General features: G+C 37.4%; 1 protein-coding gene across 19 annotated transcripts in view; it reads right to left on the bottom strand.

Annotated features, from left to right (window-relative positions):
• The window catches only part of GTDC1 (glycosyltransferase like domain containing 1), a 171,411-nt gene that overhangs the window by 95,551 nt on the left and 58,674 nt on the right, over positions 1-17,186 (bottom strand). Inside the window, exons 1-2 of one of the 19 annotated variants that reach the window (XM_051810362.1) lie at positions 14,843-14,860; positions 3,238-3,403 (exon numbers count right to left, since the gene is read on the bottom strand). The exons of 17 other annotated variants lie outside the window; for them this stretch is intronic. In XM_051810362.1, the coding sequence (XP_051666322.1) occupies positions 3,238-3,287 (50 nt within the window). In that variant the 5' untranslated portion in view covers positions 3,288-3,403; positions 14,843-14,860. Of the gene's footprint in view, positions 1-3,237; positions 3,404-14,842; positions 14,861-17,186 lie in introns of those variants that run through there. One more of the 19 variants, XM_051810363.1, reaches the window with a different exon arrangement.

A 17,186-nucleotide genomic window follows, 5' to 3' on the forward strand; every position in this document is an offset into this window, starting at 1 on the left:
CCCAGAGAAGCTGTGGTGCCCCATCCCTGGAAGTGTTCAAGGCCAGGTTGGAGCAACCTGGGCTAGTGGAAGGTGTCCCTGCCCATGGCAGGTGTTGGAACAAGATGAGCTTGAGGGTCTCTTCCAACACAAAGTATTCTGTGATTTTATTTCTGAATTGCATTAGAGTTTACCCAAACCATTCTGCTCTGTGCTGCCTCCTTAAAGGTCAAGGCAAAGCCAAGACGTTTGACCCTGAACAAAACCACCTCAAGAAACAGAGGCTTCAAAGGTGATGGAGGCTTCAAGCTCCTCAAGATCAAACCTCTAGTTTCCTTGATTTCAACCCAGCAATTAAACAAGTCCATGGATTTGGCTTCAAGTTATCTTTCAAATGTAAACTGTATATCAAATATCACTTTTTGTGCCTGGAATGTTAAACAGAACAGTTATTTTTGTTTATTATTACACACAATTTTACACGATCAACTTGCAGAAGTTGCATTTTTATCACTAGCCCAAGAATACACAAATTACAGTCCCGTATAAAATGCTTTTCCCTTTCCCATTACACAATAGATGACACTGAATTTCTGAACAACAAATACTAATAAGTGATAATATATGACAGTATACAGTATAATAAATAATAAATTAACAATAATTTTTTGACATGGAATATACAAATGTCAGAAAATGCTTATAGATATTATACCTCATAAATTAAGGTTTTGTAGATAGAGCATAATTTGAAATGTTTACAGAAATAATTAAGTCTTACTATTTTAATGTTCTTTATTTTTCAGAACAAATCACAAGGGTTGTCATGCCTTTCATCTTAATTAGGCCATGTGTTTGTCTTATTTATTTCTATGTACTTTCATAAACGTTTACAAATATTAATTGTAAAGAAAAATATTTTTTCCTCTTGCTGTAATTGCTATATGTACATATAGTACACAGTGATAAATATTCAGTTCAATAGGTTTGGATTTGGGGGTTGCCTTGTATGCTGAAATATAGTAGGAATGAAGAGCTTGGTTTGACTTCATACTGTCATTCCTTTTTCTGTATATCTTTTTATTTAAAAATTCACCATTTAAAATACTCAAGAAGTTACATAAATGCATTTTTTCATTCATTAATTATTTGGGTTCTCTCTCAATTCCTTCCCATCCCTCTGAATCTTTATTTCAACCAGCTATTAGAGGATTTACATACAATCAAATCTCAGAATCCAATTTTAGGGCCAGATCCCCATATGACACAACTGGTTAAGAATCAGCCTTCAACATTTACCACTATTTTCAATGACTTTTAACTCTAAAAGATATAGAAAACTATGTGAAAACAGTTAATCAAAACTACTTTGGTATTCAACATCACAAAGGAAGCTTGAAAGAGACTCTCACAGAGCAGACTTTTGAGGGGGAGTGTATTTTGTTTGGATTGCTTTGCTTTTTAGGCAATGACACTGAAGCTTCTTGAATTTTATTAAGTGTGTGGCACTATTTTTTTCCCTGAATTGTAATTAAATTTGGCTTCAATTAATTACTGACAGATGCACATTTTTACTTTAGTGGCCAGATTGTTCACCATGGGCTACATCAGCCTCTCTGTTCCCACGAAGGGAGAGGTCAGGACCAAGCAGTTATAGCTGTGGTGATGGGGGGAAGGAGAAAGCCATGAATCCACATCATCCTCCTCACTCGAATTTTGTCAGCAACAAATAATGAAGCAAAGGAATTTTATTAGAGCAGAGCATAAGCAAATCAGAATAATTTTCACCCACTAGTGAAAAGTAGCCATTGCTGGATGGTTTCTGTAAGATGGCCAGACTCACTCTGCTCAAATAGATGGAGCAAGGAAAAAGCAGGAAGCGAGAAAAACAAAGGATATAGTGACTGAGGGTAACAAATTCACCAAGGTAAGTATACAGGATATAGTGACGTATGGTGAAAAGACTTTTTAAAAAGAAAAATGCATGTAAAACTGATGTTCTACTCAATTAGGCAACATTTAAACAGTGTTCTTTATTGTTTAAAGGCTGCAAATCCATTTCACCGGGTATTTTATCTGTCCAACTCTGGAGAGGAGCCAAACATGTCAAATGACTGGCATGAACAATGCAATATGGTCAAGATGTTGTAGCAACATGGAGAAGTCCTAAGGCTACACATAAGACTACTATTCAATAGCAAATCTGAACTACAAATTTTGAGGATCGTTACTTCACGTCACCTGGTGTCAGCTCGGATCCAGGATGACACAGAAGAAACAGTCCACCTCATGGATATATGGATTTCACTGCAAGTGAGACTGGTTTATCCCACTGAAAGGGAATCAAACTCAGTGCAGCACAGACCCACCAAAATACTGAGTTTCCCTTACAAACGTTTGTACCAAGAGATGCTCAAATGAAATAACCAATGGTTGATTTTCCACTATTTTAATAAATTCTGGCAAACTGAAAACTCAAATCTTCCAAAATGCTCAGGTTTACACATTTTGTATCTTAAAACAACAGAACACCCACTCACTCTGCACAATTGCAGAGAAGATCATGGAATCATAGGATGGTTTGGGTTGGAAGGGACCTTAAATATCATCCAGTTCCAATCCCCTCCTGTGGGAAAGATTTACAGACTGTTTAGTGTTAAATTTCAAGTGCCCCAAAAACCCTGTTCTCCAAAGTATTTCAGATTGCTTTTTATGTTGCTTTATGCACCTTCATATCTAAACACTTTTTTTTTTAGAAATTTGAAGACTGTCACTAAAAGGGACTTAGTTTTCTTAGCAAACAGCTTTCACATTTTTCTAATATCCCACAGCTCTGATTTCATCTCACACAATCCATGAGCAGCAAGTCTTTTAAAAAATATTTTTATGGAAGGTCTCAGCTAATTTTCCCCAAAAACTCCCACTCCAGAGCATCAATCCAAAGCATAACTACTGCCTAAGAATGGGGACCTCAGGAAAAGCAGGATTCTTCCCAGAAAACTAATACAGTCCTCGAAAAAGCTCAGACTGTCATAAAACCTGAGCAGCTGGCAACTCTGTCACCATGAAGTATCCATATGGAAGACCGAGATGTGTCAAACTACCCAAAACGAGTTTGGATAGTGCAGAAGATGGAATAAATAATTCAGTATCTTCAACACTTTCAACAGCAGGTAGTAGATATGCTACCTGCTCCTACAACGTGCCAAAATGTAACATGTGAGTGAGAGCGAGCGAGAGAATGTGAGTATCTCCAACCTGTTTTCATGAGGATATTTTGCTCGAGGAACTTCTCTTTTTAGAGGCATATGATCCGTATCAGATGTTTGTCAGGAGCAGGCAGCACCACAGAACATTAGGAATAACTTAGTGATTTTAATATATATTCACAAAGTGAATTCACAAAGTCCTTCATATACACATACTAAAAAAAAAAAAAAAAAAAAAAAGTATTTTAATCAAATATTACAAGAAATATGAAATGAAATTATGTATTTCTCCCAAATGCCCTTCACACTTCTCTAATATTTGTTGCTGCAGCATAGTGGCAACTTTCCTGTCTTAATATAAGCCGAGCAAACTATTCCATGTGCTCAGTGAACTGGCAATCAGATCCACAGTTTAAATATTTCTGCTCTGTGTTCATGACATAGTTCAACTATAAAACTACATTGTGCAGTGTCAGTCTTCTGCCACTTCTTCCCATAAGAAACAGTCACACACTGGTGCATAAACATTCATCATTTATACTTAGAGAAGATAAAGTGACACTTCTGTTCCCTAAGAAATTAAAATGAGGTAATTTAATGCTTAAGGGTCTCCAGACCCGTATTTGGAGGAGCAAACCCCTACCTACACGGATTTATCCACCAGCACTTCATCAAAAACACAGGGACAGCAGCAGGTAGACTGATATTTAAAAGCACATCAATACAGAAAATGTCAGGTTTTGTGTCTTACACACTATTTTCAGCCCCTGCACTTTCTGATAAGAACATTTCTTAACTGAGCAAAGCCCACACTCGCTACCAGATTTGAATGATTCCACCGAAATGGCTGAGCGACCGACTGAAGTGAGATTTCAAAGAAGTGAGACAAACACTCTCCTAAACTCAAAAGCTGCCAAACATATTTCATCAGACTTTCAAAAGATAATTGTTTTGTCTGTTCTGAATTAAGCTTTAAGTGCTTTAAGAAAGGTTTCTCTACAAACATGGCTAAAGATCACAAAGGGGAGCATTTGGAATGAATGGAACCCTTCAGTCATGTATTTATTTAATATCACTTGCATCATGCCTGGCATATACCATAAGCTGGTTTATTTCCATTTCCATAACATGATTTTAAGGGTAATCTGCACTGATGTCCTACCATTTTATTTCACATGTTATCATAACTGGGCTTTATTTATAACACAACCAGGGAAAGAGAAGGAATAAAAGGGTCTCAGCTGTGCATCTTGGAACTCCTGACATGGGATATAAGGGATCAACCAGTTCTGGAAGACAAAAAAAAAAAAAAAAGTCTTTTGCCCATTTTTCTTCTCCAGCTCCTGGCTGAGAGTTTTGCAGGGTTAAAAACTACAACAGGCATTTACAGTCATGTCTGGTCAACTTGTACAGTGTGGATGTGCTCCTTGAGTAAGTAACCTATAACTCCACACTGCAAAATGTTGAGATTTCCCCACATGGAAAATTCCAATAATAAAAATACTTCTAGGTTCCCATATACTTTGCAAATTATGTTTTTCCAACACATTTCATAACCATTTATTACTTCTGAATTCCTTTTATCATTAAATAAAGCATCCAGTGCTGAATGCCCACTATTCCCCAGGAACATGAAAGAGAAACACACGCCTCTGGGGTTGAAATCTTACGTAATCAAGTCAGAAGAACACACCAAATGCTTTTTAATCTTCAAGATTAAGAAACTGAGGCCAAGGTTTGCTTATCAAAGGCCACCAGGAGAACCAGGGCCACAGTGAGAACTCAGGAGCCTGAGCCAGAGTTGAAGATAAGTGAGTGTCACGATCTAGTGATTTAATCAACTCATATATGACCACGTCATGGTTTATGTATCTTATGGACCCTGCTCACCACAGTACCTGACAGATGTCCCAAAATATTATCTTTGTGAGACCATACAGAATGATTCAGTATTTCCAGATATCATATTTTCAGTCACAGATAGATGTATATGCACTATGTTTTTGTGTGCATGCACATGCAGATACATGATATATATACATACTATATACATATATATTTTCTAGCAAAATCCACCATAAACCCACGAAGCATTCTGAATTGAACTGTGCAAACTGTGGCCAGGAAAACTGTTGACAACAGCCAGTTTGTTACTGAGAAAAGACCACTCTCCATCACAGAAAGCTAAAAATTTGTTCAAGATGGCTGGGCAATGAGCTTTCATATCTGCAAAACCTGAGCACAGCAAGGTAGTTTTGGTCAAGGTCTCCAAATTTCCAACGATGCCTTCGAGCTACACATAAAACCTTTCAAGAGCTCCTGAAAAGGAAACTTGACTCAAGCTGTTTGTCAAGACAACTGAAGATGTTCTTTGGAATGTATTTCCAAAAAGGTTCTGGAGCACTGGTAGCTGTGCAATCATATGGGATTAATTTTCTGTGTATATCTCTATATATTGCTGAAAGAAACAAATTAACTTGAAAATTCAAAGATCTTTATACAGCCCTGTGCTCTTAGGTACAAATATTTAAGTAATCTTTACTTCCTGTCAAACACTGAAATGGATATTAAATTATATTAAATTATTATAGATACAAGTAGTAAAGTTTCTTTGCTGCTTTCTCTGTTATCTTTTGCATCTTGGTATTTCTTACACTGAGTATAAAAGTTATTTTAATATTAACTGTGATTTAAATTCCTGCTTCTGTTAAAACACTAAGTCTGTGCAGGATGTATAAACACCTGCCCAGAAGCCTCATGAATTTTCCCTGTAAGGGATCACTCTAAAAACTGGTTCAGGAAAACAGTTTTTATTCACAATATTCCTCTCCTCAGTGATTTCAGGATGTCAACCCTTCATCCACCCTTTTTTTTTTTTTTACTTTAAAATAAATGAATAAATAAACAAAACCCATAAAAGGAAGGAACTTGACCATTCCAGTCTCAACTAAAACCAAAATTCCCTGCTAAGCCCTATGACCACCACTAGTATGTGCTCAGCGTGGTGGGAGCTGCCCAACCTGCAGGAACACAGAAAGGGTGAAATTCTCCTCTTGACTTCATATATGAAATTAAAGACAGGAATACAGTTAATGTTTTAAAGAAAAGAAAAAAAAAAACTGTGGGAAATGTCCCTCTCTCCTCTTCCAGGATCTGTGGATTGACTTGATGGGAAAGAAGCAATCTGGTAGATAAAAGATAACAAATTTAATATTTTCCTTCTTTCCTATGCCTGTGTAATAGTAGAAAGAACAAAACCAAAAAGCAAGGAACTACTGGGAAAAAAAAAAAATCAAGCCAAAATTACATCCGTCAGGGTGATGGAGTGCAGTGTCCTGCCCAGTCCCACCGCAGGCCTCCTCAGGGCTACTGTTTCAAGTAAAAATTAAACAAGATGACACAGAAACAGTTCGAGATTGACATTTTCCAGCTTTGTGTCATGTTACATTATTTGAATGAATCTCAACCTTTAAAAACATCCAAAGAAAAGTGAGTGAGGGCTGCACAAAAAAGACGTGGAGGAAATAAGACTCCCACTAGAAACAAATCAGCCACCCATGGTGAGTTCTACCAAAGGTAAGAATATTCTTAAAAGGCATTGTTACCTATCCCATCCACTCTCTTTTTATTGCCACATTAACATGAAAAATGCACATTATTCTACCAGTATTTTTTCCCTGTGACTTCACTCAGGTCCATCTCACAAGGGTTGCTGGATGAAGCCCAGTGTTTCCACCACTGCACCCTCAACGTTCAGAGTCACACAACACAAGGACTCCACTTTATTGGAAGGATACAGCCTCAAAACTCCAGAAAAAAAGCTCCTCAGAAGTATAAAAATAATATGCAGGACTTTTTGCTCAGTTACCAAGAAATTTGAAGCAGCGAGCACTCAACCTCCCTCTTCTCAGCACTCAAAAGCACTTACAGAAAGCCTGTTCTTAACCCTGCCGCCCAGAAAAAATTCCCTTTTATCTTCCATTTATTTTCATTTTTACCTGAAAGGCAGAAAAGAGTTGGGCTTTCATGTACACCAAAGACAAACTGGACTTTTTTTGCAGCGTATTAGATTGCGGTCGACTTCCCCTTCGATCTGAATGGATGCATACCTGAATTTCCACCAAAAAAACCAACAATTTTGCCCTTCTGATTTAAGCCCGGCATGTATTTAACGTTAACGTTCATCTACCCATGTTCTCACTGTTTGAGAACTCGGCGCAGGTGTTATTAATAAAATAAATTTATTTTTAAAAAGGATGCTATTCTATAAGCTTTGAAGCTCACACATAGTCTAACTTAAGCCAGCTTGGGCTCATCTGGTCTTTAAATGACTCCTTTCATGTGGTCAGCCCACGAGCCATACGTACTGCTGCTCAATCACGCCACTGTACATCGTCAGCGCGAGGATGATTTGCATGATTTGCATTTCCTGTACGCTCCGGCTTCAATGAGCTCTAAAAGCACCACGTACAAAAGAAACCACCGCCAAGTAACGCAAAGATTTTTTAGTTAAACCAGATGAGAACTATTTTAAGTCAGGCTGCCAATACTGAAAAAAGCAAAAAAAAAAAATAAGAAAAAAAAAATTTTAAAAAAAAAAGAAAAAGGGGGAGGTTGGGAAATGTCTCGGGGATATCCTGTTGAATAAGGATTTATTTGGAGGGAATCTGAACTTTAGATTCATAACCTTACTTTTAAAATATAAAAGTTGTATGAATTCCTTCAGCAAGAACTCTTTCCCCCCCTCAATATTTCTTAGCTTTTGGCACCACGTTGTATTATTTATTTATTTAATAGCACATAAAATGGATACTGATTATATTCGGCTTTATAAGGTAGGAAAACTAATCTAATCAAACTGAATTCACCGATTGCTGGTTAAAACTTCTCCCTATGAAGAAATCTTTTATTTTACCCCAAATGATCAATAAAAGCTGTTGGACAAACAGCTATGACAGAAACAGCATTACAGTGGGCTTCAATGAATAAGAACTAAAGTAAAAAAAAAAAAATGTACCAGAACCTCGTCGTCATGAAAAACAGAGACAGATGGGGAGCCAGACCTATATGATGCTACAAATAGATGAATATCTTGTAAAGATTTCAACAAATGTTATAAGACCCAGTCAAAATCTGAAAAAGTACAGTGCAGCAGCACAAGCAAATCTGAAGCTCACCTGAAATCTGAGCCATAATGTCGTCATTATATAGATTATCAACGTTTCAAAATTAACAATAAAAATAGAGAGTGTCTTTAAAGGCTTTTTGAAATCTATTCTAAATAATGGCACAATTAGTAATGTCATTATTTAGTACAAAGAAAATAAAATTAAGAAAGTTGGCTTTAACAAATACTTTGGAGATGAGGTGTGTCCTTTTCCAAACTTAAAAATAAAGGTGGGCACACACACTTCATGTTTCAATATTGGATTTTATGGCAAACCTCTCTTTAAAAACAGATAAATTCAGATGACTGAAGAATAGCAGGCTGATAGAGTGGGCTGCATGTGACCAGTTACAGGGCGTACATCACGTCTGCCTGGTAGAGACCCAAGACAGGCTGCTCGAGGAATCTGCATATCATCACACTCCCTAAAAACCACAGCAAACTCCCAGGGCTGTTGCTTCCAAAGGACACTCATGTTTAGAAAATTAAGTTGCATCTTCCTTTTTTTTTTTCTTTCCCCTTCTGTATTGTTCAAATGTAACCAAATATCAGATGTGGGAGAAACTGTAACCGAGGGGTTAAATTCTGCCCTGAATACAAAAATTCCACTTATTTCATTGTTGTCTGCAAATACACAGTCAAGAGAAACATTTAATCACAACATGCAGTTTCTATATTGTGACTGTAAGATTTAGTAATCGAAATGGCTACCAGGATAAAAATGCATTCTGTCATTTTTCCACTTAGAGAGCCCCTGTATAATGCTCTTATTTAAAGGTCAGCTAATTTTACTATGGAAAGTAACTAATAACCTTTATTAATTCTTAGGCTCGCCATTCTCGAGCTCGTCAACCAAATAAATAATACACCGCAGGAAGATATGATACAAACCAAGCTGTTGAATACAATCTCTCCGTGTTTGCAACAGACAAAAGAGGTCATTAGAAATTTAATACATGGGGTTTTTTTGCTCTGGAAATTAGGAAAATATGGATAGACAGAGCTTTTTAAAAGCCAGGCTGCTCGTCCTCCCCCCTGCTCCAAGATGCTGAGGCCACCAAATGAGGTGCTGAATCCACTAATATCCAAGCACAACCATGATCCCAAATGTTATGTTGCACCTTTTTTTTTGTAATTTCCTACATTTGCAGGATGTGCACAATATTGGAGACCATAAGAATTTTGCTTAGAAAGTTTTCTGCTTTCACTTAATAAAAATGACTGAACAACATGGAAATATCGAAGTTAAAAATATATGTATTTATATTTTATTCTCACTATACTTCTTGTATGGGAAGCACTAGTACATTGCACACTATAAAAAATAACACAAGATTTTCCACTTTTATTAAGTATTTTTTGTTTTCCAGAAGTACCTCAGAATCCAGCATTATTCATGGTCAGCCTTCCCTAGCACACTGCGTTGGGTGAGTTTGTTCCTAAGAAACATTACAACACTTGAAACTAAAAATAGATGGTTATTTTTAGCTATTTAATCACATGAGGAAAAGACACAGTTTGTATCAGTCTTCTTTAATTTACAGAATAATTCCATAACGCGCCCTGTGTGTATATCACGAAAATCCCTGGCACACAACCTCCAGGCTCCCACACCGGCTGCAAGTGGAAGCAAAATGGGGTTTAAAAGATTCCAGCAACAATAGTCTTGTGACTAAATCAGAAACAGAAGCACAAGTCATGAGCCAAACAGATACCTATCGGTTTCCTTGAGCTTAATCTGATTAAAACATGGCTCTCAAAAATATTTAATAGAATGCCACGTCAGAGAGCAGGCAAATGATAAAAATAGTTCATGACAGGAAATCATTATTAAAGCAGCACTACTTGTGTATCTGTTATGGAAATTTCCCTGTAATTTTTCGAGGTTTCCCCTTATGCTTTTTCTTGAGTTGCTGTGACACTTCTTTTTTTTTTTATCCCCTCAATGGTGTGTAAGTTTGAGATGTAAAAAGAAAATTATCACTGCAATTTTCCAACTATACTCTGCTCAATACCATCTCAAGTGTGTCATACATCATCTTGCCATTCACTTGAACAAAAAAATCACATAATATGCAGAGGTAGAAAATAATCCGAAATGGGGAAATGTCAGTAGGACAAAACGACATTCATATGCCAACACAGGGGAAAATACAATAAATAAATATACAAATAAATTTTATCTTAATTTTAAGGGCTTTCATAATACAAGACTCTTAAGAATGCTTCAGTTGGGGAAAATTTCTATGAAGAGTTGCTGGGAACAACAGGAGAGTTGTTCTAGAGTTGACCAACCAACATCAGAAGAACAAAACTGTTGATAATAGACTATCACAAATCAACCTTAATATTTTAAGAAGTTTACAAAAATAAAATTCAGAACCCTAAAAAAAAAAAAAAATCCTAATTTCTGTCCTTTCTACTATCACGACTGCTATCACAACCATCCCCCAAATTATCCTTTAGAGCATTCCATAAAATATGAACTAGACTTGCAGCATCTTGTCCAGCCTTTAGTTACATAATCCAGAAAAAGCTTCTGCAACCAAAAAACACCAACCAAACAAAAAAATACTTTTACAAGATCTTATCTTGTAAAAGATTGACTCCAATTCCTAATCCCTACTTTGCCATCTTAAAGAGACTTCAACAAACTTCAACAGCCACCCCCAAAAACCTTTAGATTCTTTTTAAAATGTCACTGGTAGGGGGAAAAAAAAAAAAAATCCATCCAAACTAGCTTTTCAATGAAAACAGATATTTCATCTCTAATGATGATTCCAGTTTCCCCAAAGAAAAGCAAGGATTACTAGATCACTGATGTCCTGGATTTCCGTGAGGACACTCAACATCCCTCCTGCACCACCACTTGTCCTCCATCCAGCCCCTGTGCCCAGCAGCCTCTACCACTGCACATGGATACTCAAACACAGGCAGGCTTTTAAAATTTAGGTCAAACTCGTAATTATTTGCCACTGGCACATCATAAGACAAACACATGATGTGGGGAAACAACGAGGTGCTTCACAGAGATGTATCTTAGATGGAATCAGGGCTGGGCTTTAATTAAACTCCAACTACTGCCCACCTAAAATCCAGGGGCGCCAGTGCACCACAGCAATAATGATACATTTTAAAGACAGCAGAGTCACCATATGTTTTGCAAGTGTCTCTAAGGCCTCCTTGAGTTCTGTCCTGGGTATACAGCCAAGCTCTATCTGACTCAGCATGAAAGGGAACGTGCATCCTATTAACAGCAGTGCTTAAACCTTATTCCATAAAGAGTTTTCCAAGAGCACTCACATCTATTCTTCTTAATATCCCTCCCACATTAAGAAATTATTATCTAATACAGGGAGTAATCAGCTCATGGTCTTACTACAGTCATCCTCCTTGACAAAGCAGGGAAAAAAAACACCCAACTGCGAAGCATTAGAAAGTCAAGGTTCAAAACATCCCCGTTTATTGAGATCAATGCAAATTTATTTAGATCTCAATGCAACGAGACCAAGTGCTGTCTCCTGATACAGGCTGGTAAATTCAAAGCCTCTATTTCTGCAGTGGATCTCTACCAGGACACATGGAATGTCACAGCAAAGGACACACAGCCTGAAATGAGGGAAGAAAAGCTGGTGACAGTGAAACCAGAACTAGTTTTAATGTTAACTTTTAACATATTACCATGACAGAACACGGTATAGCACAGAAATTTTATGTTTTCCTGCCATTAAACAGCTTCCTAAACTGAAATACCATTATAGAAGCATAGTTCAATAGATAATTAATTTATTACAGTATTAATAGCAGGAATGACATTAAGAACAAGCCATAAGACAGAGCCAAGCAGGCCCTTCCAGGTGAGAACTGAATGGGTAGAGTTCAGGTGTGCACCAAGAGCCATCCAGGTCGATGCCAATTTGTTCCCAACATGCCTTCTCTCATTCCATACCATCTCCAATCCATTTTCTTTATATTATCCCAGGAAATGAGACATGCAAAAGGAAAACAGACATTTTTTGTGGTTCTGAGGATCAAAAACACGTATGTGTAGAATTATATAGAGGGCCAGAACACCTCCCATCACTTCAGGCTAAATGAGTCATCCACTTCAGAATAATGACCAGTAATTAAACAAGAACCTGTAAAGCTGTTAAGTGCCTGTAACAATTCCAACCTATGACACTGAAGGGATACAAGCTTCCCAAGCACTGAAACCATCCATGTGATCTATCATACAATGGAGCCGCTTGCAAAATAACCTCTCACCTATGGAAATTCTTCTCCTCAAGAAGCCAAACAAAAACAATTTAAAATATTTATTGGCATAAATTTCAGCTCTGTTCCATAAACTGCTGAAGAGACATGACATCATGCTGACTACCTAGACCCGTCTGGTGGATAATAGCCCCAGATTTCAGGCTGAAGACTAAACTGCAGGAGCGTTGGAAGGCTGAGAATCTACAGGTCACCACAGATGCTCAACACAAATCTGACTCACCAAAGCCAGAGCTGACACTCCAGCAAATACAGGAGTTCTGGTAGTGGCAGAGGGTGACACCACAAAAACAAGTCTTGCAATATTTTTGTCTTCTTTCCAGCCTCCTTGGACTGGAAGGAGGGAGGCTTTCCTTTAAGGGGACACTGCTCCATCCTCCAGTCCCTGTACTCATAGTTTTGCTTTCATGTTGTACTGACTCTACATATTTCCTGATGCATTAGTAAAATAATTAGCAAGCCCCATGCTCCAATAGGGCATTTCCAACAGTTTTCTATCAGCACAGCAAGCTGCACTTCCCTGTGCTCCCTGGTTTCTTCTTCCACATTTCTACACCTGAGCTACATGACCTTAAACTTTCAGTGTTTTGCTGAAGTCCTTTCACACAGCTCATTTCTAAATCTTACTCATCTACAAGTACTTGTTTTTCCCTTTCTAGCCCCTCACATCTCTAAGTGCCAAGTACTTGGCCAGCCAATATTCCCAAATCAGGCTTCAAAGACTCAGTTCTGAATCGTCTTGACTCAGGATGTGACAAGAAGGGGCAGGGACCCCCCAAAAGCATGGCACTCTGCTCCTGCAGGAAGGAGCAGATGGCCACCTTCCAGATGGCCGCCAACCTCGTCTCACCAATTCCAACATCTGTACCTTGAATTACATCTCAGAGGATGGTCCTGAGACAGACTGCAGGTCACTGCCCAGGGCCCCCCAGCTACACAGCTTCTCCACAAGCCAAAGCATTTTGCAAAATGCAGAATGACAAGCCTGAAAAAAGGTTAAGACTAATTAAAGTTTGTAGCAGGGCACAGTTGAAAAAGAGTTCAAAAGTAGAAGTTAAGGAGAAACCCATTTAAATACATATATTTTAAGTGTATCTCAATTCTGGGGAGACTTTTTCTCTCCAGCCACAAACATCCTGTGCTTTCCACATGGCACCTTGTAAACCAGGAATTAAGATGTGAACCAGGAAAACCCAACCAAAGCCAATGGTTTTGCTCCCAGGTCACCCCACAGCTGAGAATGGGCTTATTTTTCAGCTTCCAGACCAAAAGTCTCTCACAAGAACACTTAACAATGGGTTGGATCCAGCTTTGAACATGATAAACTTCCCAAGACTCAGGGAAACAGCGGTCAATGAATTTTAGCTTGAAGTAGCCAAAGAGTAATTTGTGAGTTCTGTACCATCTAGATCTAATTTTAACGCAGCCACAAATTACATTGTTCCTTCATATGAACTTAATCCAAGTCCTCTTTGGGGCAGTTAAACTTGAAACCTACCAACAGGAAGGTAACCGAACAATTTTGTCTGCCACAATAAGAGGCTGGTATGAATTAATGCTTTCACCAATTTTACAGCATATATTCTTCTACAGTTTATTTAATAAATTCATAAATTGTTACTGCTTTCTTATTCTGAGTGCATAATTTCCTCAAGAAGACTTTTTCTGGACATTTAAAAGAAAAAAGTGTGTTTTACAATAGGAAAAGGGAGTACACTGCATTTCAAAATCCATTAAAATATAAAATTCTGGTTACAGGCTCAACAATCTGCCTAATTAGTTTTTCCTAATTAGCAGGATGCTCTAACCTCTTTAATAAGACTTCTGTGGACAGAATGTTCCATATTGGTTATCCATCTGAGGAAAAAACTAAACAAATACTTCTTAAGTGCAGCTAATAGAACAAGTGTGGTTGGGCTTCATGGTCAGAAGGCTGCTCTGGCATGTAATTCTGGCAATCTGCAAAAACATGAAATATTCTACCTTAAATACTCTACTGCTCACACTAAACACCCCTCTGTATTTTCAAGACAAAATTAAAGATGTTATACACACAAGTTAATGATGTTACAGTTTTAAGCCACGTGATGGGAGGTAAAATAAATATACAAAATAAGATTTAAATAAAATAAAAATTAAAATAAAATATGGATGGATGGATCAAAACACACCGCAGAAAAGTGAACTGAAGAGATAAGGGGAAGGCAAATACCACAGTCATGCTGTAACAACCCAGAGCATGGCTGCAAAGGTGTTTTCCTCCACAGCAAAGCACTTGCTTGGTGCACACAGTTTTTGTACCTTCCTCTTCATCATTCACAGTCTCGGTGTGTACCTAGCAATGAAGAGGCAACAATATTACCTCCTGGTCCCCTCTTATCCAATAAAAAACATTCTTTTTATTACTATATATCAATCCTGTAATTCAAGGACTAGCAGTTAAGAGAAATGCAGAGCCCCAGCAGCATCTGTGGTCAGAGACAAACGTTCAAGATAAAGAAAACTCAGGCCCTTGTTCCATTAGGAGTTTGCAGAGCAGCTGCCGAGTTTCATCTCAACAGCTGAAATATCCCTTATACTCCTTAAATACGCAGGAAGCACACAAGTTTCTCAAACTCCCTCCCTACCACCAATTCATTCACCCCGATTCCACCCGTGGCCTGAACATGTTGGTCTCATCACCCATCAACGGACAGGAAAACTATTATATCCTTCATTTTTTTTCCAATCAGTATCTAGGAAAACAAGAGCCATGTGCAAAATATAATCTGAGAACAGTCCCTTGAAAACCTCCTGCTAATGACAGGAGGTACAGAGGCACCATAAATATTGACTTCAAACACGCTGAGCCCCAGAGACCCCACGCACTCCACAATGTCAACGACCTTCCATGCAGCTGTTAGCGCTGGAAATCAGTATTTTAAAAGTACAGATGCTGGCTTTTAATGCTGAACTTATATTCCACTCATTATTGCATTACATGGTTAATGGTTGGATTTGATGTTCTCAGAGGTCTTTTCCAAACTTAGCGATTCTACGAGTCTAGGATTAAAATCTACTATTTTTTTTCTGTATTGATATGTAAAACTATATCAAAGTATTTTTCAGCCTATTTACGACAGAATGAGTATTAATTCTCTACTCCATGATTTAAAAAATGGAAGAAAATGTAGGTTTTATCATTTCTAACTCACGGCGCAATTTTGAATAATTTAGACTCTGGTTTTCCAAAGTCTCTTCTGGAAATTTGTCTTTTCTCACATTCCTTCCTACCACCTCTGCCTGGAGAGCTTCTGTCCTCTTTTTGGGCAAGACCTGAGATCTGTCTTAAAGCACTTCAGTCTTGAATGCTTCAACAGCCACAGAAACCACTGAAAACGGGTTCCAGACGAGGCTGCACCCACAAGACCCTCTGCAAGGCCAGTCTTAAACCTCAAAGATTCAGTTCTACTGCAAACCAGATTCTACCTTGAGTAGATGGCAACACAACTGTCTAGAGTAGGTAAAGACTCTGTAACCAAGTCCTTACTTCAGAAATTACATTTAATTTTAGCTCCTATACAGTTTTATTATAGTATAGCTATAGCAAGGAAATTCTTCATCTAAGTTAATTTAGGAATCATTACGCTCTAAATAAAATAAAACAAAATAAAAAATAACGCCACTGTTATAATTTCCACCAAAATTCATTTCCTTTTCTTGCATAGTTTCAGCATCTTTAGCACTATTTCTCCAAATTAATTTGAAATATAAAATTTTGAGCTGTTATGTTTTTGATAAAATTGATTACCAGGAAATATCTGAATTGAAATAATTTAAAAAAATTCTGTTCCTCGAGGTTTAAACACAGAGATGTCGCCATGCATGATAACTGGGAAAAAAATGCCTGCAAACTAACTGTTAATAGATAATGGTCCCATTTATCATTCTTAAATTCCATCTTTAATTAAAAATGGGATATTCTCTTACATAAATAAGAAATTGCAGATGTTCTCAAATTACTCCCCTTCAATTTTTTTAATTCTTCCATATATAAGCGACATACATAGAATTATGTGTTCAAAAATTTCTTCATGTTACTACATAATACTTAATTATATGAAGATTTTTCCATATTCCAAACAGATACACATAATTTTATTTAGAGTATGTTATGTTAAAAAATATTTGCACACAAAGAAAACACATCAACAAAAGTCAGTAGGAATACCATTAACTGCAAGAAAAACTAAACTTGAAATAAATTTTCTATTGTTTTACCTATAATAACTTACACCTTTTTAAACCATTTGACAAATCAGTAGTTTAAAGCCCTGAAGTATGTCTATCAGGTAAGATGGTGTGAGAGAAGCATCTGCCCCACTCTAAATATATTTCTCCTCATATAATTATTAGAAATAATACTGGTAACAGGAATAAATTCTTCCATTAATTCTGCAACAAGAAAATAATATATTTGCTTTTGATTTTGTGCCCACTGCTGTTTCCCTCATTCTTTCTTCAAGCTGCAACTGGGCAGAAACAGAAGTTCAAGTGTGCAACAGGTAAAATGGAAA

This window comes from Manacus candei, unplaced genomic scaffold (genome assembly GCF_025592945.1).
Source record: "Manacus candei isolate 608988 ecotype Guabito, Panama unplaced genomic scaffold, ASM2559294v1 h1tg000077l, whole genome shotgun sequence".
In the NCBI taxonomy this organism is placed as follows: Eukaryota; Metazoa; Chordata; class Aves; order Passeriformes; family Pipridae; genus Manacus; species Manacus candei.